The following is a 27,383-nucleotide window of genomic DNA, read 5'->3' on the forward strand; positions in this document are numbered from 1 at the left end:
GCGTTTGACTTTGAAGTTTGACGTTTGTTTTGTGGTGTGGTGTGGAGAAAAATCAAGATTCAAGAACAAGAATGGCGACGCAAGTTACAGAAAATTGAGAATTTAAATAGATCGTAGATTCGTAGAATAATAAATTTAATGCAATTAATCGGTATTCAATACAAAAATGTGGCACGAGGCAAGGAAACAGGAGCGATTGATTCGCGGTATGATAGTTGATTATCGTCGAAGGGCTGAGCGGCGCAAAGACTTCTATGAAAAAATTGTTAGTATTTTATTATTCTTATTTTGATATTTCGCATTTAAACTACTGTTCTATGAAAATTAATGAATAAATGAAGTTGTGTTATATGTTATGACACTAAATGATAATGAAAAATCGATTTGCAGAAAGCAGAACCGACGCAGTTTTTACAATTTCACGGAAGAGAATGCAAAATCCATTTGGACCCAGCTGTCGCAGCGGCTGGGGAGGGTCCAGCGATCATGTACGTCGCTAGCTTTTTATATTGATTCAAATTCATCATTTTTATAGTGCTGCCTCAATATATTATGCTGCCAAGTAACCTTGTATAAATACTATTTGCATTAAACAAGGTTACAGGACTTGCATTCGTAAACAACAATCTAGCTTTTATCAGTTTCATATATTTAGTGAAATATATTTATTATGGAGACTAAGCCTATGCAAAATTTGTGTCAGACTAGTATTATAAGCTGAGTTTCCTTGAAAATCCAGACACAGAACAAAGAAAAACATGTTTTTTATGTGCTTATTTAACTATACTATCTGGTTAGGTATGCCAGCTTTGCTGACATGTGATGTTAAGAAAAATTATCAAAAGGGTTCCACAGATTTATAGTTTATCCAGAATATTGTGACAAAAGAATCATATGTACACATAGATTATGTTTAATGTAAATGTAACTTAACAGGATGCCTTGGCAAGGCGACAAGAAAAATATGATAGACAGGTTTGATGTGCGGGCACATTTAGACTTCATACCTGAAGTGAAAACACCTGACATTCCTCCGGAGGAGCTATCACAAGAGGAGAGGCAGTGTAATTATGAGAGATACAGAATCTTGGCACAGAATGCTTTCCTTGGAATTAGTAAGAACAACTTTAATTTAATTAAATTATACTATGTGCTCTGTAGCATGATGCGGGTGAAAATTGCCTGTAAGATAGTACATACTGTTATTGTGCATTGGTGCAAGCTTTCAAGAGTGTAACAAACTGTCACCCCCACCATGCTACAGTGCACAAACTATAACTATGAATTATTTAACATAACTACTACACACTTTATTCTATGACAGTACTTGAAATTAATATTATGAAATTACTAGAACTTCATAGTCAAGTTTAGTGTAACATTCAATGTAATGTGTAAATTTGTTATATATTTCAAATTTTGCTAAAACATACAATCATATATAGTTGAATTATAAATAGAACACTACTTATTTGTTTAAAAACATTAATTTGAAATATAGGGTAAAATATGTCTAATATTACATTTACACTGTGAAAGAAACGGCTAATATTTGTCTGTATTTAAGCATTTCAGTAGGCTTAACAAGCAACCAACAACATATTTTGTTAGAGAAGTAGACAAAAATCAACTAGTGGTATAAATGGAACTATCACTACCTTTTTTTTATTGTTAGGGTGAAAGAAATGGTACTGGGACAACTATGCCACCATTGGTTAATATTTGTCTATTTCTATTCATGATATAGTATGTTGTTGGTCCCATACTGGGCCTACTGGATCTCTTCAAGTTGTTGACTTTGATTTATAATTTTTCTAGGTGAGGACAAGTTTCTTCAACAACTTGCAATTGAAGAGCAATTTGGTGTCACTGTGGAAGAGAAAGAGATGCAAAAGGAGAAGTTAAGTGAAAAGAAAGGGACGGGTGCAGCTATAGGATACAATTATAATGACCCCGGGGCCCAACCATCCAGCTATAACGGTAGATTCCGCATTTCTTAAACCCGCTGATGAAGATTTAAGATTTTTGGGTATGAACGGTGTATTTTTGAGTGTTTTGGGAATCTTTTTATGGCACTCAGTGTTAATTACAGGCCCAGAGATCAAAAAGAAAGAGGTGGAAGCCAAGGATTCTGACGATGATTCAGATTTGGACATCATTGATGTTGATCTAAGTATTGATGTCAACAAAATGGAGGCTTCACAGGTGAGATTATCATTTAATGAATCTTTTTCTTAATTCGTTCTTATATTTCTCAATAGAATGCCTTATAAAACAATGGAAGTATCTGTATGAACTCTTCAAGATTGTAAATTAATTTAAATTTTGAACATAACCTTTATTAATATTGATATATTTTGCACCCTTATTCCATGTACTACACAAAATTAATTTTGTTTAAATTAAATTTAGTATTACTCAACTACCCTATTATAAGGATATGTTGGATGTCCAGTGCTGGACATGGACCACTTGTATGGACTTCTGAACCCAGTCTGGAGCCTTTTTTTTATTCTTTACATGTTAACCCTTGACTACAATCCTCATGGTAAGCGATGATGCAATGTAAGATAGAAGCATGCTAACTTGTTAGGAAGAGGATGAAAATCTACACCCTATTTGGTTTCTATATGACATTGTAATGAAATGCTAAATCGCTTGGTGGTATGTATTTTCCAAGTATTGTGGTAACTAGCCCTGCTTAAGCCTCCCAAAAGCCAGACCTGGACCAATTAAGAAAACCAATTGGGCCAGCCAGGTATGACTATTTTATAAACCTGTGGTAGGAATACGGGATGACATATTTTCAGATTTTTAAAAATGACAGATCTGGTCGGAACAAACTTTTGACCAGTACTTTATTACCATTTCCAAATCAAAGGAACCATCCTTTTATAAAAGTACACAAAAAAAATTCAGTCCTATTATGATTTTTCATACTGTGTGAGACATTTTAACCAGTACCAGTTTTTGAAATGGGCCCCTAATTATGAAATTATTCATATACAATGACATAGAACGTAAACATTTCTTTCCTGCCCGCTGGAGTGCCTATTGTTGTATCCACGCCTAACAGTCTTTATGGGTTGCTTGGAGGGAAACGGACTATAGATCATATTTAAAACATGGCATATATTATTTAAAAAAACAATTAAATTGTTTTTTGGATCTTACAAGGATAACTGGTTCACATTTAGCTATTCTCTGTAAATTGTGAAGTGTAAATTGAACATTATCGAGTCAATATCTTCAAGCATATTTTGGGAGTGAAATACATTGATTGTGTTTTATTGGATAAATCTATATAATGCTAGCCACTCACCATCCAATTAGTTCATGTGACTGCAGCGTGAACGACAGAACATCCGATAAAACTGATTGGTCGCGATCTGTATGTCATACACATCGCGACCAACACACAATCTGTTGTATTGGATGTCCTGCCGTTAGTGCTGCAGGCACGTGAACTTATTGGATGCTGAGTTGCTAGCATTATGTGTAGTTATGTAGACTAAATGACATGGAGTGCAGGCCCACGAGTTGAACGCGGTGGGGCCACAGTTTGGCATGGCGGGCTGCGACCTGTTCTCGTTTCTGACGGGCGACGCCGACGACGCGGAGCATCAGAAGCAGTTGCTGCGCGAAGAGAAGGAGAAGGCAATGTTCTCCGGCCGGAAGAGTAGAAGAGAGCGTCGCGCTCATCGGTACGTTTTACTTATTTTATTTATTTATCACACTAATATTAAAAGGCGAAAGTTTGTGTGTAAGTGTGTATGTTTGTTCTTCCTTTGCGCTGCGGCTGCTGAAGCGATTTGGCTGAAATTTGGAATGGAAATAGATTTTACTCTGGATTAACATTTAAGCTATTCATCCTGGTAAAATACATGTTTCCCACGAATTCCACGCGGACGATTCGCGAGCGTCCACTAGTTTATAATAACTTTATGCACAAAAAAGAAAAATAACAAAAGAACACAGTAATTTTACAGGCAGCCTATCACTATTAGCATCTCTTCAGGTCAATCTCAATGCAAATGATCTAAATATCCAATGAGACGGGAATGTTTTATGTTATCTTGGGAGCGGTTTCACCACTTTCTAATAAGTGGTGGATAGCTTATTTAGGGGCTACGATTTTAGACAACCTTATTATTACGTAGAAAAACACAATACTTCAGGATGTAGGGTTAAGGAATTCCTTAACCCTACATCCTGTAGTCACAAGTTCAGGACTCTGCTCAGAGTTTTTCTCTCTACCATGCGATGGATCCGGCACCCACACGGTGAGCACATGGAATGGTAAGATATTCGTCTCTGTGGGGGGGACCGTATCTTCTTCTTCTTCTTCTTCTTCTTCTTCTTCTTTCCTGGGCCTTTTCCGCACTTGGCCATTTGTGGTTGGCCGTTGTACGTTGGTCCCTTTGGTGCTGGTCCCCGCCGGAGTTACTCCAGCCAGCCGAGCTCGCTCCAGAAGCTTAGCAGGCCGCCCAGGTTGCCGAACGCCTCATGGAGTGTTGCTGGTTATCCAATGTGTGCTGCGCGTTCTTCAGATACACCTCTGCATCTAAGCATAACATGTATCGGAAGGACCGTATATGGTTTGTTTAACTAAATGACTTTTTATATTTATGTTCTACAGTGACAAGAAGCTAGCAACGCGCGTGGTGAGCCCGCCGAGCTACGCAGCGCCGTCGTCGCTGCCTGCCGCTAGTCGGTCCCCCAGCCGCTCCCCCACCCGAAGCCCTTCGCCCGACCACAGCGCGATACAGTTCATCACCTCCTTCGGGCCCGACGACGAGGACAGGCCGGGTGAGTCATCAGCTGTGTTCTGTAAACTTACAGCGGTGTGAAGTTGTTCATTGTCACTGCAACTTCGTGTTGGTTTATTTTACAAATAAATACAAAAACTAATCTTGATTCTTGATTTATAAATATAATTGAGAAGATATTTGATTGTATAAGGTTAGATGCTATGCAATACAAAGGAAGAATGGTTAAAATACTCTTAAATAAAGGATATTACACAGTAGCAGAGTTCCTTAATGACAAATAATTTTATATTAATAACATGTAAATGTATACTTAATGTTTTGACAATATTACTTTCGTTTAATTTTGTTTTATTATGTTTGTTATATGACTTTAATTTATGAAATGACATTATAAATGATTGACAGTTCTAATATTAGTAAATAAAAATTATAATAATGTACTCGGCTTGCACGCCTATGAGGCAGATTGTGGTAGGAACATTAAAATGTAACAATATCTGTATATGACCACATTCTGGCAATTGATTTTGATTTATGATATGATTATGAAATAATATGCCAGCGCCATCTTCGTTCATTCCAAACAGAATGTAGTAAAATGTTTTTGTTTTGTTCTTCACTTTAATTGTGACACCGTGCTAGTGGACGGACGTATTGCCTACCTTGCTAAAATAATAATATTTTGGATAATAATATTATAGTTCATATCAGTTATATTCATAGAGTTGTTTTAATAGTATAAAACCCACAAACCAATACTTCGTTCTACCCGCCGCCTGACAGCCAGCAGTACTTTGATAAGCTGATAGAAGTAGGGGCCCAAGGTGCTAGAATGGCAACCCCGCACTAGAAAGCGCAGTGTTGGTCGACCCCTCACCAGGTTGACTGACAACATCAAGAGAGTTGCAGGAATTCTCTGAATGCAGGCAGTATCATAATGACTGCAATGGACGTCCATCCATTGATATGGTGATGATGAAGTTATCCATCTGCATAAAATGGTATCAAAAAAAATTAATAAGTTGTATTAAAATTAATAATTAATTTTCAATTATTCCTTTACAGCACCACCACCAAAGCCTTTGTATGCAGATAAACTGAAGCAAAATTTGAGAAAGCCTGATATGCTATATTCAGAAGTTGTTAGGCAAACAAGACCTAGGTAAGTGACAGACATGTCATAATATATTACTGCTAATATTATTGAACAAACAAATCTTATAATAAATAAATAAATATAATAAATAAATATAAGTCTTTAAAAAATTTCCTAAAACTCATGTATAGTCAATGATCTTTGCTTGTCAATTGTGGACAAATTAAAGATGAATTACGCGGGATTGCAATACCAAGGACAAACTTTAACTTTTATGATAATATGAGTAAGATTGCCTGTTGTAATTATTCTATATAGGTTTTAGTTGTGACAACACAAACGCGTTTGTGTGTATAAAACTGAAAACTAAAGAAATGTAAGTAGTCATATAAAAAAATATAATCAGTTAAAAAGTTAACCGAGGGAACGTCTATTTAAATTTCTCAGAACCTCCTCATTTTTGATGAAAAGAAAAATAATAAAAAAAGTTTTTAAGTTTGTTAGGTTTCTATCTCTGTATCTACTACTGAGAAAGCCACATTGTTTGTGAGTTTCATAACTTATAGGCTATATTTTATCACTGTATTCCTATGGGAACGGGAACTACGCGGGTGAAACCGCGAGGAGTTAGCTACTTCTATATAATAATATAATGTATATACAGTTATTGTAAGTTAATGTATATCTTATAATATAAAAATGAATCGCAAAATGCGTTGGTAAGCGCATAACTCAACAACGCCTGGACCAATTTGGCCAATTCTTTTTTAAAATGTTCATTGAAGTTCTAGGATGGTTTTTACGGCAAGAAAAATTTAAACAGACTAAAAAAAAAAAATATATTTCCAAACAAACGATTCGTAATAATTTGAATTTTAATATGTATAGGGTAGGGTAGGAGTAAGGTAGGAGTCGAGGTAGGGGTAGGGTGGGGATAGGGTTGGAGTAGGGTAGGTAAGGGTTTGGAAGAAGTGCACAAATGTCAAAGCGAAGCTTGACCGGATCCGCTAGTAATGTAAATCATTAATGAATAATGTTAAACAAACATTGATTACATTATATGAGTATATTTGTATAGCATTCTGATTATAATTTTTTTTAGTAATTATGTTCAGCTTTAGCTGACGCTTCTTGAATTATAGCTTGGCAAGTTCGTTGATGACACTCCCATGATTTGCGGGCGACGGGGGGAAAGCAAGCCTACGGGGGTGTGAATTCGTGCGTGCGGGGAAGTGAGATGCATCAGTCGTGGATATTTCATTCATCGCTACACGCCCCCCGGCCCGTGCAGTTACGAACGAACTTTCCAAGCTATACACAATCAAACGCGCCTGTCGGTACCCCTTACTTTTACTATAAAAGCCAAACCTGTGCCAAAAATACAATATCTATATTAATATTATTATTTGCAGGTCAAAATCGATCGACCTGGTACGCCCTCAAATCGGCCCCCGCGGTCCCAACTCAGTGTCCCGATCGCGATCCCGATCCCGATCTCGGTCGAGGTCAAGGTCGAAGTCTCGATCGTACTCCCGCTCGAGGTCGAGGTCGCGTTCCAGATCGTCGAGGTCGCGCTCCAAATCCTTTGCGCCGTACAGAAGGACGAGGTCGAGGTCGAGGTCAAGGTCGAGGCCTCGGAACTACAGGAGGCGCTCTAGAAGCCTTTCTAAGTTAGTGTATAGTACTATATATATTCACTAGCGGACGACCGCGACTTCGTCCGCGTGGAATTTAGTTTTTTACAAATCCCTAGGGAACCATGGATTTTTCCGGGATAAAAAGTAGCCTATGTGTTAATCCAGAGTAAAATCCATTTCCATTTCAAATTTTGGCCAAATCGCTTTAGTAATCACCCGCGTGGTTCCTGTTCCCGTAGGAATACAGGGATAAAATAAAGTCTACAGAATTCGGGGTTAGTATTGCTTCCCAACAGTGAAAGAATTTTTAAATCGGTTCAGTTGCAAACAAACAAACAATCCTCTTTATAATATTAATAGTTAATAGTATATATATTTCAGTTGCTTTTATTGCGCTATCCGTTTTCACTAACGAATTTCTTACAATTTGCGAATTACTTGCATATTTTGTTTTGTTTATTGTCATCTTATTTGTCCAATAAAGAATTTGTCTATCTATTTAGTGATATTTATAAGTAGGTATAATGGTGAAGGAAAAACATCGTGAGGAAACCTGCATACCAGAGAATATTCTTAATTCTCTGAGTATGTGAATTCTGCCAATCCGCATTGGGCCAGCGTGGTGGACCCTCTCATTCAGAGAGGAGACTCGAACTCAGCAGTGAGCCGAATATGTGTTGATAATGACGATGATGATGATTTAGTGATATTATAATTAACAACATAATTTCCTGTTTACAGTCATGCTAGTGGCTATGCGAATCGTAATAGATCCAGGTCAATTTCATATGAAAGGTAAGCTTGTATGAATTAAGTACTTGATCTCCATAAATGGATATACGTGGAGATTTGTATTGAATTTACAACTTCTCTGCAACTGATACAAAAAAGTAAAAAAAAATGACACAAACTGGAATGGTTATACCTGTGACCTGTGATAAACAAAAGGGTCTATTAAATTGTTTATTATTGTTCTACAATGTAAAATAAATGTCATGTTTTTGAGACATGAATTAATACATGACAATTTATTTATTTTTTGACAATACGAGCCAAAACGCTATCGGTCGTGATGTTAAGATAAATAAGATAAATATACTTTATTTGCACACCACAAAGACAAAAACAAGTGAAATAAAAAACAAATTAGGAAGAGATCAGCATACAAAAGGCGGCCTTATCGCTAAGTAGCAATTTCTTCAAGGCTTCAGTTTAAGAAAACTTAAGGACATCAGCAGGTGGCGTAAAACAAAAATAACCATAGTATTAGTAATAGACATACATACAATTAATTTACATCCTAATACATAAACAATATTACACAAATACCTACAATAATGAATAAAATACATATCAAAATATACTAATAAATACATTATATTGAAGAGAAATAATATATGTATACAGATCGTCTTTACTGCACCAGATAATGAGTCTTTACGGCATTTTTAAAAATGTCCAGTGTCTTTGATTGCCGTATGTTTAAAGGGAGAGCATTCCATAACTTAACGGCTTGCACAACGTTGACAATGATGTTCTATATTTTACCTGTGTCATGACGGAACGATTTAGGGGTTTACGTGACGTAAAGCCCTAAACACTAAACCGTATAATAACAAGACTGTTACAACCAAAAAATTGGACATGACTTGGTTTGACGTTTATATAAAAAAAAATGACGTCTCGATGTTACTTGATGTCACCAGTCTCTAGTGACATCAAGTAACATCGTGACGTCATAAAATTATCGACAGCATTTTTGACGTTATATTTTTTATATACGTTGAACGTCACTAGATACTAGTGACATCAAGTAACATCGTGACGTCATAAAATAGACGATAGCATTTTTGACGTTTGGAAAATTTAAAAAAAAATGAAAAGGTTTTCATTTTTTTAAAAGATTGTTTATTTATGTTTATAGGTGTTGCTGTTTTTAACATGTTTTGATATTTGTTTTTAATTAATTAATTTTAATAATTTTTATATAATTAATATTATGTAACGATTTGTGACAGCCACGAGAAGAGTTCGGTTCAGAAGAAGGCGGTGCCGCGGTACTACGGCCGACGCAAGGAGGACAAGTCGTCCAGCGAACTGTCTTTAGACTCCGATTCCAGCGGATCACCCGACGACGAAAAAAATAAGTAAGTTATACATCTTCTTCTTCTTAGACTTTGTCGCTGCGCTCTTGACAGAGCGGTCGTGGTCAGGACGTGTTGGAGGCATTTTTTTTTTTTTTATTGTCTACAAGTTAGCCCTTGACTACAATCTCACCTGATGTAATACGCCTCACGAGCATTCGCCACTTCTCCCTTTGTGTAGTGAGTCGCGTACATTGATGCAAGGGACCGCCTACAGCAGATTTAATCTGGTCGGTCCATCGCATGGGTGACCTTCCGCGTGGCCTAGTTCCCTCCACCTTCCCTTGCACAACAAGGCGTTCGATACAATCATTCCCTCGCCGGGAGACATGTCCAAAAAAGTGAAGAATGCGACTGTGTACTAATGTCGAGAGGCGTTGTTTTATGTCGAGTTCTTGAAGTATAGAGACGTTAGTGCGGAACTCAGTCCAGGAGATTCCCAGCATTCGTCTCCAACACCACATCTCCAGAGCATCTATCTTTTTTTTATTTAAGTTATACATATTGTCACTCAATAGTTCACTGTCGCATTTGGTGCCTTCTTTACAAAATACCTCGATACAACGGGATCCAGGATTTAATTGTCAGCTTGGGTCAAGTTCAGATTTTATGTTTTCCAAATTGGCTAAAGCCTGGTATAGTGGTACGTTTCAGCCTAACTATTCACAATTATTATTCTACTAGCGGACTCCGCGAGAAATCAGTTTTTTACAAATCCCGCGGGAACCATTACTTTTTTTTTTGAGAATAAAAAGGTGCTTTTACACAATCCATGTTAAAATATATCTCCATAGTGTTATATTATCTATCATTTATTTATGAGAGTACATACTCAGAGGCACAATTATCCACCCACTCTAAGATGACGCGAGTATATTAATTAAAATGGGCGGATAATTGTGCCTCTGAGTATATTTCTCTATAAGATAATAATGTTGCCAGTCGGTCTGGCGCAATAAGCCCCACAATCGTGCACTGTGCAGGTGAGGATACAATAGGCTAGTTGACTTTTTTTTTTTTAAATTAACTAATATTTATATTATAGAATTATCATCTAATATTTTTGATAAACACTAAACAGTTTAGTGCTTATCAAAAATATTAGATAATATATTATAATTAGTAAAATATTAGATAATAGATTATAATTAGTTTGGCTTTTATTCCTTTAGTGACATCAAGTAACACTGTGACGTCACAAAATGGACGACGGAGTTTTTGACGTTTAGAAACATTTATAAAATACATAATTTTTAAATTAAGTTTTCTAAGGATTCCTTAACTTTAATATTAATTTCGATTATTTCGATATATTTCGGATCCTTATTCCATGTACTTTACAACATTTATATTGTATTTATTAAATTTGATATAAGTCAACTACCCTATTATGAGGTATGCCTACTTCTATCGTCAGTAAAATCTGCGTCAAGTACTTTTACCTCTGTAAAGTTGCAACACACCAAACTGTCATACACCTTCCGCCTTATTTATAAACATGGATCAGAATTTAATCCTCAAATTTCTTTAAAATAAAGTAAACTTTAAGTAGTAGTGGTTAGGTCCACTTTACTTTAAAGATTTTGAAAGAAAAAATTGAGGTTTAAATATCAATCCATGTTTATGAATATGGGGGTTAATTTTGCAAAATGATACTATGACAGATGAAAAAAAAAATTGTAGGCAGGTACAGTGAAGATCATGAAGTTACACTTGTTGCGCGAGTATAAACTTCTACGGTAATTTTTGTTGCCAATCAAGACAGCTGAATGGCTTTAGATTTTTATTTACGAGTACCTTGCATTTGGGTGTTTTTTCAAGCTATTGCATAGTATTTGTTGCGGGCTTTGAGCGCGGCGACCGAATCAAGAAATTCTATAACGAAAATAAACCTTACGGCACAGCGATTCGACGTTGAAAGCCGTGTATCGTCTAACGTCGTTTCAGTTCGGCAGACTTCGGCGCGGTGTTTGTGTGAGTGCGACTAGACGTATGCGTGTAGACTGGCAATTTCGTTGATAACACTCCCATGATATGCGGGCGACAGGGGGAAGACTGAAATGTGAAATCGTGCGTGCGGGGAAGTGACGTGCATCAATCATGGGTTTTTTAATTCATCGCTACACGCCCCCCGCCCCGCGTACAATTTCGGGAGTGTTACGAACGAAGTTGCCAAGCTATAGCTGCTAACTGCTCATAACTGCTTCTATTTCTTTTAGACACAATGCTAGGTAAGACAGCGTGCTTTTTGGCCGCGTCCACGAGACTATGCTTTAATAATAATTTTAAAATAAACGTTTTTTCTTTTTTTTTTCTTTCTTTCTTTCTTTACCGCGGCAGTCCCCGAGTGCGAGACATATTTTTTTTTATTTAGAGGTGAACCTTTCCCCTTCATGATTCCCCTTGACGAGATAAATAGACAAATTACATAACTTATATTATTGTATTCTCCATTCCAGGTCAGCGGTGGGCAATAAGTCAAACACAAACCAGAATCAGTTACGATTGTCTGGATCCAGCGCCAAAGTCAGTAAGAATCATTTCTTGTTGAAAGTACGCTTGTATAGCACATTATAGATAACACATAGTTTACATTTTATTGACGAAATACGGAAATTTTTATAAAACAATACTGTAATAATATAATATTTTTGTGAAATCTATGCTAGTAACATTTTTTTAATTTTCATTAGCATATTATAATTATGTGTATAACAAAATCAGTGAACATTTTACATTTTGACGTCTGTTATTTTCACAGAAATTCAACAGACTGCCATTAAAACATCGTACCCCATAGGGTTGAAATTTTCAAAATTCTTGAATCACATACCTACTTTATATTTATTTTTCTGCTAGTTCGCATAAACTATCAGGTAAAACTATATATTTTTTTATTATTTATTATGATTATTATAATTAAAAACTCGGACAAGTGCGAATCTGACTCGCCACCCGAAGGTTCCGTATAAAGAAAATATTTTTTTAATTCTTCATCATAAATCGTAAATGATGCATCACAAAATTGATTAAAAATCTGTTTAAGTTTGTGCCTATAAAGCCATTTCATACCATTTCTCAATAACAACAAGGCATTATTACGGTTTTTTTACTTCCCATCAATATTAATCTAATATTAAATTCAGATAAAACAGTTTTTCGGAATTGTGAATTCTAAAATAGTTCACAATTCTAATCTGACGGGTTGTCTTACATTAAACCACCCAGCAATTTATGTGTTCATACTTACTGGAGGTACTCAATAGCATGAAAGGTTCGGCTCTTCAGAATAATTCTTCGGTTCCCCATTTAATAGAAAATACTGTTGTGTTGGGTGTTAGTAAAACACTTACAGTGGAATTCAAAAACGTTGTAGGGGCAACCCAAGGGATCATTCAGCCGCTGAGTGTCGAATTTAACCTCTATTTGTTTGAGAATTTGACACTCAGCGGATGAATGAACCCCTAGAGGTGCCCCTACAAAGTGTATGAATTCCATTGTTACACGACAACATTTAGTGTATTGCCTTACACTTGTTTTATTTTAGCTAAAACTAAAATTTTATGAAATGTTTGTAATGAAATCGTTTCGTAGGATGAACTACAATAATTATTTTATATACTTGAGAAACTTTACAAGTATTATCTTCTACTTAATATCATAATTTGACATGATGAACTTGAGCTAAACCAAGAAAACTTATAGGCCTATCTTGCGATATTTCAAGACGAGAGAAAGACGAAATGTCCACCAATAGTGGCGCTAACGAAAATATTGCTTTCTCTTTCGTTATAGCATTAGGGAGAAAGAGCGAGCGATTATCAGTTTCAATTAAACTTTAGAAAATTGTGAAATCTATAATATTAATAAACGAAAGGTCATCACGAAATATCGCTTAATGAAAGATGAAAAGAATGGATGTAGTTTATTGTTAGGATAGATTTTGAAACAGGACTTGATTTAGGGGTCTTCAGAGCTAACGCAGGCAAAGTCGCGGGCGTCCGCTAGTTTAATGTAAAGGTCTAATCACTTTAATTTTGAAGAAGAAGAATATATTTTTTATGTACCAAACAATCATAATACGACCTTTGTGCAGGATTTACAATAAACAACATTTTTGGTTTGCCATTTTCCGCCAAAACTTGATAAATCTGAATGTAGCTCTTTGTTCGTGTCGTGTGTTTCTCGACACAGAGTTTTGTCTTTGAATTATACAGGGTGTCCCGTATTTATGGATAAAATGCAAACGGTAGTACACTACCAAATTATCTTAAAAATAGGGATTTTTAGAAAACTATTCATATTAGTTTTAGATAATTAGGTGGTGTATCATTTGCGTTTTATCCATTAATTACGGGCGCCCTGTATATTTAATGATTATGTACTTTTATTTTATGCCAACTAGCACTATAACAACGAGGTGTTAAACTGATAATGATTTTGATTATGAAAACTTATGTCAAAATTTAACAAAATATTACTAAGCAGAGGTACAATACTAAATTGACTTTTTTTTAATGTATTTTGTAATACAATACAATAAATATAGGGTTAAAATATATCATGTGTAATTCAATACTTATTAAAAAATAAATTTAAAATATTATAACATATAAATATTTTGGTTATATTATTTATATATTAATATTTCACATACACACTCAGGAAATTTTATATTAAATTATTCGTAAAATTAATATAATTGTTATTACAGGGTCCTTCGCGAGAGACGTTATCAATGAAAGAAAAGTTGAAAAGAAAAATGCAGGCACAGCTTTCGAAACAATGTAAGTTATCATAAACTAAGTTTAAGTTAAATAAAATTTAAATCACATTATGCTGTCAACTTTATAAACGTCAAAAACGCTGTTTTTTGTGACGTCATTATGTTACTTAATGTCACTAGAGGAATACATGTCAAACTAAGTTGTATCCAATTTATTGCTTCTCTCAGTCTTGGTATTATACAGTCTAATGTTTACGGGTTTACGTGACATCATGACACAGATTTTATATAGACCACCATGGCCGACAGCATTTTGGCTCGCATTGTCAAAAAAAATATTTGAATTTTTGTATTTATGTCTCAAAAAAAATATGATATTTTTTTTCAATCTAATAGAACGATAATGAACAATTTATCAAAGAGCCTTTTAAAAAAATGTCATCTATAGCTTAGCAAGCTCGTTGCTGACATGATCTGCGGGCGACGGGGGGAAAGACAATTTTTTTATTTATTCTTTACAAGTTAACCCTTGACTACAATCTCACCTGATGGTAAGTGATGATGCAGTCTAAGATGGAAGCGGGCTAACTTGTTTACCAGGAGGATGAAAATCCCCTTTTCTGTTTTTACACGACATCGTACCGGAACGCTAAATCGCTTGGCGGTACGTCTTTATCGGTAGGGTGGTGACTAGCCACGGCCGAAGCCTCCCACCAGCCAGATCAATTAAGAAAATCTCAATTGGCCCAGCCGGGGATCGAACCCAGGACCTCCGTTTTGTTAATCCACTGCGATTTACAAAACGGAACGGATTTACACTGCGTGAAATTGTGCATGCGGGGAAGTGAGGTGCATCAGTCGTTGGTTTTTCATTCATCGCTACACGGGAGTGTTACGAACGAACTTGCCAAGCTGTAACCTGTTGTTTCAGTGCGCGCAGACAAGCGGGCTGAGGCGGAGCGCTTGGAGCGAGAGTCCCGCAAGCAGGCGCGACGCGACGAGGAGATGCGCGAGCTGGCCATCAAGCTGCGCCGCAAGTCTGTACACTATACACAAGGGCGCCCACGATAGCCCACGTGGGCGCTCACAATAGCCCACATGGGCGCCCACACTTATTTACTGCTAGCTGTTAGTTTCACCCGCGTGGTCCCTTTCCCGTAGAAATACGGTTTAATATATAGCAAACAAACTCTTCAGCTTTATAATAACTATAGATAGGGGGATAATATATAGCCTATAGCCTTCATCGTTAAATGGGCTATCTAACACTGAAAGAATTTTTCAAATCGGATCAGCAGTTCCTGAGATTAGCGCGTTCAAACAAACAAACAAACTCTTCAGCTTTATAATAAGTATAGATATAGATAGATACGACATTTGTACTCCTACATATGGAGCAACCACTTGAACCACAAGCTAGATTTTTGCCATCAAGCTGCGCTGCAAGTCCAAACACTACACAGGCGCCCACAATAGCCCACATGGGCGCTGACAATAGGCCACGAGGGCGCTGACAATAGCCCATGCGGGTGCTGACAATAGCCCACATGGGCGTTGGTAGTAGCCCACACGTGCGCTCACAATAGCCCACACCTGTTCTCTATACGATCTTTGTACTTGGCAAACGCTTAAACTAAAAACTAGAAAGTGACCATAAAACTGCGCTGCAAATACGTACTCTGCACACACAGGCGCTCATAATAGCCTAAACAGGCGTTAAAACAAAACACGGGCCCTCAGAATATTGAAATTTAAAAAAAAAAATACAAATAGGCTCAATTTATAAGCACTTTTGGAACATCAAGTTAGACTATTTGTAAATACCACTGGTTTGGAAGGCAGGTTCTGTTGAGAAGAGCAGGCAAGAAACTCGACAGTTGCTTTTTTGAAAATTCGCACATTATTATTTTACAATAGTTAAAAACATTACAATTTCTTTTATTTTTACTTACTGTAAACTGTTACTTAGTGCAAGCTGATAAAATAGCCTCCAATTACCTTTATCATTGAGAAATTCATGTATACTTTCTACTATACACATTGGCTATACTACCTCTGTACTCCATTATACTTAGTAAAATGTAGAACTAAAAGCCTGACCAACTAGTGAGGTCGCAACTCGCAAGTACACCAGCATAAGGCTGCCAGTCCACCGAAACGGAGCGAGGCAGTGGAGCCGAGAAACGGAGAAATATTAACCAATAGGATTGCACAAAATCTCCGTTGTTCTTTAGTGGACAGGGACTAGCGAGCTAGTTTAAAAAATCAAAAAAATTGAAGGGGTAGGGGTAGGGGTAGGTGAAAGTTTTCATCGAGTTTCATATATTACACATTATTTATGTACGTGAATATACTTTATATATTAGAATATTATTTTTTAATTCAAAATTGAAGTCAATAGTAGCTTGACAATAAAAGAGAATACAATTAATTTTCAGACAACGTGAAATGAGACACAACTGGCGCTCTAGCGACGAAGATTCAGACAGAAGTCGCAGTGGCTCTTCTTCGAGGTAAACAACTAATGCATATTTTAATATTTTTAATGCGAAAGTAAGTCTACCTGTAAAAACTAAAAACTTTACAGACATTGAAAGGGAGACAATTACGTTTCATATGTTACTGTAGGAATAAGAGAGAGAAATTTTACTTTTGTCGTTCAGTCTATAAAGCATACTGGTATTTTTTTATCTAACATAATTATTTTTTATTAATTAATTTAACCCTACACAATCGGTCACAAGTCCGGGAATCTCGGAATTTTTCTCTCTGCCACACATTAAACCGGGCACCCGCAAGGTGAATCCATGGAATTCTAAGGTATTTCGTCTCTAGATGACTTATTTCTTACAGGCAATCTCCAAGTTCGGAAAAGAAGAGAGATGCCCGCAGCCGGTCAAACAGTCGGCCGCCGCAGGCAAAGCCCATACCCGTTTGGGAAGCCGACGAGGAACGTTCACCACCATACAAACCTAAAGCACCAGAAATTGGATCCAACCCATATTTAAGCAAAAAGCGTATACCTGAGATCGATGGTAGAGAACAGACTCAGTACAGAGAGGAGAAATACCCAAATCGGGAACTAGGAAGACCTGGTGACACGTTCAAACAGGAAGGGTACGAGCGTGCCAATAAATTTGATCAAGATAGGCAACTAACAAATGTAAGGAGACAATTTGTCCAAAGAGGGGGTTATAGGAATCAAAACGTTAGAAATACCGAACAAAACTATGATACATCAAGCAGATATCGGGATTCTGAATACGGCGATGGACCTTCAAACCGTTACAGGGAGAGCAAAAATTATGGCGACGGCCCTTCTGGCCGCTATCGTGATTCGGAACAAAATTATGGTGACGGCCTTTCTGGGCGTTATCGTGATACGGAACAAAATTATGGTGACGGCCCGTCTGGGCGTTATCGAGATTCACAACAGAATTATGGCGATGGCCCCTCTGGGCGTTATCGTGATTCTGAACCGAATTATGGCGATGGCTTTTCTGGACGCTATCGTGATTCTGGACAGTATTATAGCGAAGGCACCACTTCAGGGCGATACCGTGATAGTGGACCGAATTATGGCGAAGGTCCTTCGAACAGGTATCGACACGAGCAAGACAGAGATTCCAATAATTACAGAAACAAAGTAAAACTCGTAGACTATTAAAATAAATAGATAAACGCCAAATTTGTATGTAGCCCATTCAAAAGTTACATTTAACCTTGGAAAATTATGTGGCAGATTTTTTTATGTTTCATCAAATCCAAGATTTTGTGGTCGTAACCCCTAAGCAGCCATTTTGAAAAAGGGTACACATCGTATATTGGTCAAAATATATGGAAATTAACGTGAGACTTCCTGACTTAAAGAATTACCCTGGACTTTGACCTGGCATTACTCCCACATGGTCCAGGAGGGTTGAGGAGCTAAGTTGGGAGGGGGTTATAATGCATCTAAGACAGGAAGTTCCGTGATCTTGATTTCTCCATTCTTACTCGATTCTCTTTGTATCTTCAAAAGTCTTTTCTATGAATAATTCGTTCATTTCAAATACGTTGCTGTAGATTTCGCCCAAACAGTTTTGGAAATTTCCGGCACGGTTTTCGGTGTAGAACTTTTTTTGTTTTATGACAAAAAGTTATAGAACCCAAATTTTAGGGAGTTGAATTTCCTACAAAAAATGTCTTGTTCCCCGAATTGTATATTTTGATTTTTAAAGCGAAAAAACAGGTTAGGATCCCGAAAACTGATTTAAGCATGATGAAACAAAAAAAGCACAACAGGCACCGAGGTAAGAAAAATGTAGCCAGGACATAGATATATTAAATGGAGTAGAATCAAAGACTCTAGTTTACAATAACAAGGGTCGCATTATTGTAGGTATTGCCATATTTTCCACTTGTGGGAATCGAACCCACGGGCTTCGGTGCAGAAGGTAGGGTCACCACTCTGATCTACTTGGTCAGGCCTGGCGCACTCCGTGGTCGCGGTGCCCTGGAGGGAAATTAAACAGGCGAGTGTCGCCGCTCGGATCGGACGTTTTTTTTGACACGCTGCGCGACGTGCCTCGCCCGTTTGTTATCGTTCGTCGTTCGTAATATTATTAACAATAAATAATATTGCATTTGGCTGTCTAAATAATAATAAGGATCGGAGACTCGCGTTTTTCAAACTTCCAAAGGATGTAGGAAGGTAATGAAAAAAAAAAATTAAGTAGGGCTTTTTCTATTGATTGTAATTTTTTACTCCCACATGTCAAAAGGGCCTACTTACATACAATTTAAAGTGGGGTTTATCTTGGGGGTTCATTTAAATCTAGTTTTATTATTGTACGCATTTTTTTTTTACAAACCGGGTCATATTGTACCCTGTGCAGTGTCCTTTCTGCCCTCAGACCAACTATAGAAGGACCAGTATCGCACACAAATTCAAGAACAAAATTCTCTGTCATTTTCTGAGGAAAAAAAAACGAGCTTTGATTTGGTATAAATATACTAAACTAGAAGTTTTTGACGGTTTTTTACACCATTCAACTACGCAAAAAGGTATTTTTACGGAGCTCTTTAACCGACGAACACAATTGCAACTATGAAACGTCGATTCTTTATAGACAGGTTTTATAATCGCATTAGATCGTTGATCATATACCGACTTTGACAGAAAAGTAACGTCAGTACAATGGTTGATCTGAGTTTCTGCCGCATAATTTTCCGAGGTTCAGCTAAAAATGAATGATGCTGATGATGTTGAATGGTTTATAGTAAGTGTAATGAAATAATGATGAATTAATAAAACATATTACAAATTACAATATGCATATGCAAAGTTTTATTTTATCTTCTATTTACAAAAAATATTAGCTGCCATTTTATCAAATATAAGGCAAATTTCTTATAAACTAGACGTTTCTAATTTCTATTACTTTGTTTATTATTTAAAAAATAAATACATTTTCATTTGAATTTATAGTTTTACTTAAACGATACCTAATTTGACTTTTTAAGTAGATAAAATATTGCTGATTATTTTAATTAATATTATAATCATTTATTAAAGCTATTTAAAATAGATGCTCCGACACAGGAGTAAGCGATCTAAGGTATAATTAATGAATAGAGAAGGATACTTTGATTATGCTGTACAGTTGTATTAAAAAGTACTAATCAAGAATTTAATAACTGAATTAACTTTATGTGACTTAAAGAAAATAATGGTAGTATATAGGTATGTTTTGGCTATCATATTTTAAAATCATCGATGTAGGAATGTAGTCTTTGCCGCTATTTAAAACATTATATAGTCACTTCTGTGTGGGAACAAATTAAATATTTGGCACTATATTGTTGAATAATTATATTATTTATCGACTAATCTTAGTCCGGGATCCGTAGAACATATTCTACAACGGATTTCTATCAAGTTAATTTTTCGTGAGTAGCTTCATCTCGATGGAACGAACATTTTTTATTTACGAAAATTCTTGATTCTGGTAGCTAACCTCGTTATTGATACAAGTTGGGAGGAGGGTTTATCAAAAGTTGTTACTAACCGGATGTTTTCTTTACTGTTGATTAATTAATTGTTATACAACTTAACAGCCACAATGTACTACAAACTGCTTGGTACATTATTATCATTCCGACGCACAGAAATTTTTATTTCCTGGTAACTCAGCTACCAGAATCAAGAATTTGATAATCAGTTATACAAAATGTTCTACGGATTTCGTAGAAGGTGCGCCCTTCTTTCGTGTATTGTGACAGAATAATGTTCAATCACTGAGCGTGTCAACGTCTATGTCTTCTTTGTCTCCGTGAGCCGTGGAGTCAGGGTTCCTCGCGGACACGGCGCCGACGCCCGTGCGCCCTTCCTTCGTGTGTTGTAGCAGAATAATGTTCAATAACTGAGCTTGTCCACGTCTATGTCTTCGTTGTCTCCGTGAGCCGTGGAGCCAGGGTTCCTCGCGGACACGACAATGACGCCCGCACCCTTCTCTCGTGTGTTGTGATAGAATACCTAAGGTTCAATCACTGAGCGTGTCCACGTCTATGTCCTCGTTGTCGTCATGAGCCGTGGAGTCAGGGTCCCTCGCGGACGCGGTGCCGACGCCCGCGCGCCCTTCCTTCGTGTGCCGCCATTTCATTCGACGGTTCTGGAACCACACTTTAACCTGAAAAAAAATATTCTGTACTAACTGATGGATTTTTACGTAAAATATACTATGTACAAAAATTAAGGGAGCAGAAAAAAAATCCAAATTTTTGGGGGATTTTCAACAGGCTGTAACTTATACAAAAATGGTCGTACAGCAAAAAAATAAAAAGCAAATTGTAGCTCTAAGTGTTTAGTTTTTGGATCTGAATTTGAAAATTTTTTTTTGAAAATATTTTTCGAGTAATCATAAGAAAACCACCGAAAAAAAATTTTTCGAAATTTTTTTGGGTTTTTTTTTAATCTACGGACGTGGAAAAAATTTTTTCGACTCAACCTCCATATGGACCGGATAGCTTGTTTATTCAGATTTAATTTCGTTTTTTTAAATCTCGATACGAGCATTTCTCGCTGAGATATCGATGTTTGAATGGAAAAAGATCATTTTGTCTTTGATTACGAAAATTAAGAATTTCGCCCTGAAAATGTCATAATTTTTATCAAAAATGAAAAATTTTTTTTTTTAATTTATCTCTCAATTCTCTATTAGTGACTTGAAAAATTAAAGAAAAAAAAAATTATGACATTTTCAGAGCGAAATTCTTGCTCCTTTAATTTTTTCAAAAATTCGATCAAGTGGGAAAAAAAACGGTTTGCTGAATTGAATTGAAACTTTGTAGGGTTTTTGTGGGTATATTGAACAGTAAAAGGCACACTTAACGTCAGTGGTTTCCGCAATATTTTTGATTGGGCGCTTGATTTTCCAAAAAACGACAAAAAGCCCTTTTTTGGATGCTTTATCAAATTCATGTAATGATTGAAAAAAAATTTTTTTTTCAAAATTCAATTGCCAATCCTTGTAGAAAATTTATTCAAGTTTTTAAAACCAACCTCAAAATTTTTGTGCAATCATTGGTTGCTGAGATATTGGTAATCAAAGACAAAATGATCTTTTTCCATTCAAACATCGATATCTCAGCGAGAAATGCTCGTATCGAGATTTAAAAAAAACGAAATTAAATCTGAATAAACAAGCTATCCGGTCCATATAGAGGTTGAGTCGAAAAAACTTTTTCCACGTCCGTAGATTAAAAAAAAAACCCAAAAAAATTTCGAAAAATTTTTTTTCGGTGGTTTTCTTATGATTACTCGAAAAATATTTTCAAAAAAAAATTTTCAAACTCAGATCTAAAAACTAAACACTTAGGGCTACAATTTGCTTTTTATTTTTTTGCTGTACGACCATTTTTGTATAAGTTACAGCCTGTTGAAAATCCCCCAAAAATTTGGATTTTTTTTCTGCTCCCTTAATTTTTGTGCATAGTATAGTTGCTAGCTAACATTCATAGATGGCGTTTTAAGTCTTGAAGATTGAGAGCCTGCAGCTGTATGCTATTACCATAGATGAGTCATCATCATCATCGACAGCGGCGCATGGACGTCCAAACACAACGGTCTCAAGCCGCCAGCATTCATTGGTAGGTAATTACTGGAATTTGGGCCATGGTGGGTTTGAGACTTAGCAAACTCAAATGTCTTGCTACAAACCGAGTGTCTCGACTCTCGTAGTTAAGTAGTTACTTACGTCAGACGTTCATTGTCATCAATAGTCAATATTCATTTATTTCAATTAGGCTTAGTTTATTCACATGAATTATCATTTCATATTATATTATTGATATTCCGAAGAAAATTAAAAAATACGCAGAAAGTAACATGGACGATTGAGGATCTGCACTTTTCTTTGCGTCGGATTCGAATACTGGGTTGGGCTACTAAGGCTAATATGAGATATTGAGTTTTTCTTTCTTCTAAGAACTTTTCTTTTCTCAACCCGGAGTAGGGAATTTGGTGGTGTTACACCACCGTGCCTCGGAGAGCACGTCATGTCGTCGCGTCGGTCCCGTTCATTATTATCAATAACTTAGGATAATGTTCGTTAATTAACTTAACATTATCATCCTATAAGTTCACCAACCCGCATTGAAGCATTGCGGTGGGTCTAACGTCCATGCCCCCTCTCCTATAAGAAAGGAGGCTTTTTTTTTTCTTTTCCGAGGAGGAAAAATCCTTTCTGGACTTCTGCCAATTTGGGTAGAGCGTGTCCGTTCGCACGGACTAAACGACCTCCTCTTGAATCCTCTTGACTTGATAAAACAGGCTATAGGTAGGTAGGTACGCTTACTTTAGGACTAAGTAGACAATGATGTATTGTGTGTTTTGTGTAAGTGTATTTAAGTAATTTTATATCTATCAGTATCAATGGAATAATCGGATGCAATCTTTTTGACGTTTACGCAGGGGCGATTTCACCTCACGTATCGTGATATTTGTATGACCTTCGTGTAGAGTATGTACTATAGCTACCTAACTATTAAAGTAAGAATAAGAATTGTTTTATTTGAATAAACTCAGTACATAAATAGCAATGACGTCCTGGCCCTTAAATTAGGTAAGTGTCAGGTTACCTGTGCGTCAGTTAATCCCAAAGTGGCAGCCAACTGTCGCCGGTCCGGTTTGGTGATGTACTTCTGTATCTGGAACCTCCTCTCCAGGCCTTTCCGCTGCAGGTTGCTGAACACGGCGCGCGACCACGAGCGCTTCCTCTTGCCTGTGGACGTGACGTCACAGCGCGGCGCCGATTGTGTGGGGGACGACGTTGGCAGGGGCAATCGGTAGACCGCTAGAAACAATGAAACACTGAATAAATGATCATTCAGGCTATACCTTACCTTATGAGCCGATAGACGTCCACTGCTGGACATAGGCCTCTTGCATGGACCTCCAAGCACAACGATTTTGAGCTATAGCTTGATTGATGAGAGATTCAGGCTATAGCATGACATCACACCCGCGCAGTCCATTCCCTCCGTCGCCCGCATATCAGAGTGTCATCAATGAACTTGCCATACAGCTATACATGCGACCATGTAAAGAGTAATAGACAAAATATCGTCCAATGGCGGCGGAATTGTTCCAGTCTCATCTCTTTCGTCCCAACGTATAGTGGTAAGCCTATAGGGTTGCCAGGTCGTCGAGGTACATTTAACATTAACATTAGGGATAAAAAGGCCAGACAAACTAAATTTTTGAGGATTTTATGTACATTTATCTAGGTAACTACTTAAGTAATAGGTACAACAACTTTTTTTAATGTTAAATCAAGCCTTCATGATTATTACCGTTTTTGTTCCCACACACACTCGTTCGCTAGTTCGCTAAATGTAAAGCCTAACACAAGCCTAAATATAAATAATAAATTAAATCCTACTGAGTTTTTCGTCCTGAGAAATTTTCAATTAAAATTCAAAGCCCGGAGTTGGGGAATTGGTGGGTTACACTTCCGTGCTTTTGAGTGCACGTTAAGCCGTTGGTCATTTCATCATCATACTTTTGTAGTGAATTAATTGTTGGCGAAAACCGTTGTGCGACGAGAAAGCTGGTCTCCAGCAGCTGGGCGAGTCTATACAACATACTTTAGGTATGTTACTATTTCGCTCTTGATTGCCTTCGTTTCGGTGGTGAAAATCAGCCCTAGAAATATAGGTAGGTACCTATTGAATTCTGAGAGAGCAAGACGATTGCCAGCAAAATCTCTCTATAATTTGCTAACAGACCGTGGCGTCTCTAGAACTGCAGCAAGTTTATAAATATTATTAGAACGGGTATCCAAAGCTGCTCTAGTAGGATCTTACCAAATTTGGTTAGGCAGGGAGAACAACACGAGCAGAGAAGCTTATATAGTTTGTCAGCCCAATCTCCTACCATAAAGAACGTCACTAGCCCTTAGTCTAAAGAGAGAAGCAATTTGATTTATGAGAAAAATAATGACAAAAATAATTATGAATTATAGGTACCGTCACAGAAAACATATGTACAAGTACCTACCGTCAAGAACATAAAGCTTTACAAAGCAAAGATTTGTAAAGTAAAAACTGCACCCGCAGGTAGGTACATTGAATGAGGATGATGACTAGGTTTTTATTATATTGATTTTTATGAGACATTCGCGTAAATAAGATCAATATTAACTAATTAGTCCTCATTCGCACGAGAATCTTTTTGACGGACGTTCAAAAAGCGTTCAGATATAGTACCTATGAAGTTAACTGAAGGTCTATTTCCAACGCCCAAAATTGAAAATGCAACACTCCTCGAAACAAAGCGTCGAGTTTTAAAAACGTTATCGTGAGAACATATAGGTACTTGAGAATGCACTTGTTGTATTTTAGCGTCCGTTAAAAAATAATGTGGGCTTAATATGTAAAAACTGACTTGATTTTGACTGGATTTTTCCAACTAAAATTCAATAAAACTAGAATTCGTTTATCATAATTAGATAAAAATTTATAAATTTTTAGCTTCCATAAATTAAACGTGACATTTTTCAATATTTGAACTACAAACATAAACGCACAAATAACAAAGATATTTGTAATTTTGGTTTAACGCCCATACAGTAACGATCAGCGAATCAATCAATGACGTTATTAATTCGTGCCATTTTTTAAGGGCGTTTTTCAGGGATCCGTCGCAGTGCCGCAAATCTGACCTTTTAAATTCCTTCATTTTGGTGTTCAAAAGTAAAAAGTCTCATAAAATCTCGTATAGTGTGTCGCAAGTTTTTTTAGATAAATTGTCACAAAAGAGTTTCATAGTTTTTATAATAAATGTTAACATTTATTATGTTATAGTAGGGCAGGTTATAGTATACTTTTCATCACGCTACGATCAATAGGAGCAGAGCAGTGAAGGCAAATGTTGGGAAAACGGGAGAAGTTACTCAATTTTTCAAGCTTTCGCCGCGTGGTATGTTCGTTATTGGAACAAAAACTACTCGACGGATTTTAACGAAACTTGGTACAAATGTTTTTCATACTCCTGGGCAGGTTAGGGTAGGGGTAGGATAGGGGTACGGTAGGGATAGAGTAGGGGTAATGTTGGGGTAGAGTAGGGGTAGGGTAGGGTAGGGGTAGAGTAGGGATAGGTTATGGGTAGGGTAGGGGTAGGGGTAAAAGTATGTTTTCACGCAGACGAAGTCGCGGGCGTCCGCTAGTTATAAAATATTAGGGCTCAGAATTCCTAAATAGCAATCGAAATTGTAATCATCATCATCAACTCATTCAACTGCTGAGTGTCGAATTTAACCCCTATTTGTTTGAAAATTTGTTACTCAGCGGCTGAACGATACCCTGGGGATGCCCTTACAACGTCTATGAATTCCACTGTTGGAGTTGGAACCAACCTTGAGTAGTCTATTTTCTTGAATGACTCGGAAGCTATTCATTTTAGAATTAAAAAAATATTATCTATACTTGAGATCCTCAATACTTTTCCATCTCGCTCCCCCAAAAGTGATTTTCACATTCAAAGTTTTGCGGAAATCTTCAAGTAGAAAGGTGACTTTTGATTTTTGTTCAACATTTTAGATTGAATAGGTACCTACTTTTAGAGAAAAAGGTGGAGGGGAATGGTCATTTTCTTGAATAACTTGGAAGGTAGGTACATATTCAAAATTGCAAAAAATATAATATTTGAGATTCTCTTTGCAAGCTCTTTCATTTGATGTATCACAAGATTCAGTATATAAAAAAGTTTTTCAAATTGCCCATCGTGCCTCCCAAAAGTGACCTGCTTATTAAAACTACTGGACTTACCGGAGGTAGGCCTCAACGCCGGATGCAAATGTGCATATGGCAGAGGCAGTTGCAACTGCAACAGGGGAGGCTCGTCTCTACAGCATCTATAAAGTGCGGCCACGCAACCAGCGCATGGCGGCTCCTGCGCGCGAACCTCCACTGCACTGGACTCATTCCTGTCAGTCATTCTGTCATTATTCCCCAATATACTGTCCACACTGAACTTTAACTTGGACGTGGTCACGTCTCCACTGACAGACGTCATTTTCGTAACACAAAAACACATAAAACACGTGCACCAAACCGACTCATTCAAGCGTAACTTAATAACTAAGCTCGCTCGTTATCAACGCAATGCGCGAGCGCAGACGAAAGGCGTGGTTAACATAATCAAGGAGTAATCTCATTGGTTGGATCACACTGGGCGTTGCGTATACGCAATGGAGTACTTTCGAACTGAACGGAGTGGTGCTACAAACAGTGCAGTTGTTTACAATAAACTGACTGCTTTAATGTGTTTTTTATATGGGTTTGCAAGTTCAATTTAATTTTATTACAGCCAAGCTTGCGTCATCTGTTGGTGGGGGTGAATTGTGTAGGTATTGACTGAGTAAATTCGTTTTTACTTCGCCCAGTCTTATTGGTTCCGAATCTCGTTTTACCTGGATAAAGGTACCTAGGTACTCGTAATGTCATGGTTAAGTTGTTCACAGAATT

At 36.9% G+C, this 27,383-nt stretch overlaps 2 protein-coding genes across 2 annotated transcripts; one reads left to right on the forward strand and one right to left on the reverse strand.

Moving 5' to 3' along the window:
• The first annotated feature begins 17 nt into the window (after positions 1–17).
• On the forward strand, positions 18–19,838 carry LOC112048179 (CLK4-associating serine/arginine rich protein). Its single transcript, XM_024085609.2, has 16 exons — positions 18–265; positions 391–488; positions 937–1,115; positions 1,819–1,980; positions 2,093–2,205; positions 3,532–3,704; positions 4,640–4,809; positions 5,838–5,934; positions 7,281–7,538; positions 8,247–8,300; positions 9,524–9,652; positions 12,109–12,175; positions 14,364–14,436; positions 15,307–15,412; positions 16,814–16,888; positions 17,229–19,838. Exons 1-16 carry the CDS (start codon positions 167–169, stop codon positions 18,040–18,042), a joined length of 2,667 nt encoding a protein of 888 aa, XP_023941377.1. The 5' UTR covers positions 18–166; the 3' UTR covers positions 18,043–19,838.
• A 613-nt stretch (positions 19,839–20,451) lies between these two features.
• LOC112048172 (homeobox protein DBX1-B-like) lies at positions 20,452–27,159 on the reverse strand. Its single transcript, XM_024085585.2, has 3 exons — positions 26,685–27,159; positions 23,496–23,710; positions 20,452–21,046 (listed from the first exon to the last, which is right to left on the reverse strand). The coding sequence occupies exons 1-3, from the start codon at positions 26,950–26,952 to the stop codon at positions 20,900–20,902; spliced, it is 630 nt and encodes a 209-aa protein (XP_023941353.1). The 5' UTR covers positions 26,953–27,159; the 3' UTR covers positions 20,452–20,899.
• Between the last annotated feature and the right edge of the window lie 224 nt (positions 27,160–27,383).

Source organism: Bicyclus anynana, chromosome 16, assembly GCF_947172395.1.
Source record: "Bicyclus anynana chromosome 16, ilBicAnyn1.1, whole genome shotgun sequence".
Taxonomy (NCBI): Eukaryota; Metazoa; Arthropoda; class Insecta; order Lepidoptera; family Nymphalidae; genus Bicyclus; species Bicyclus anynana.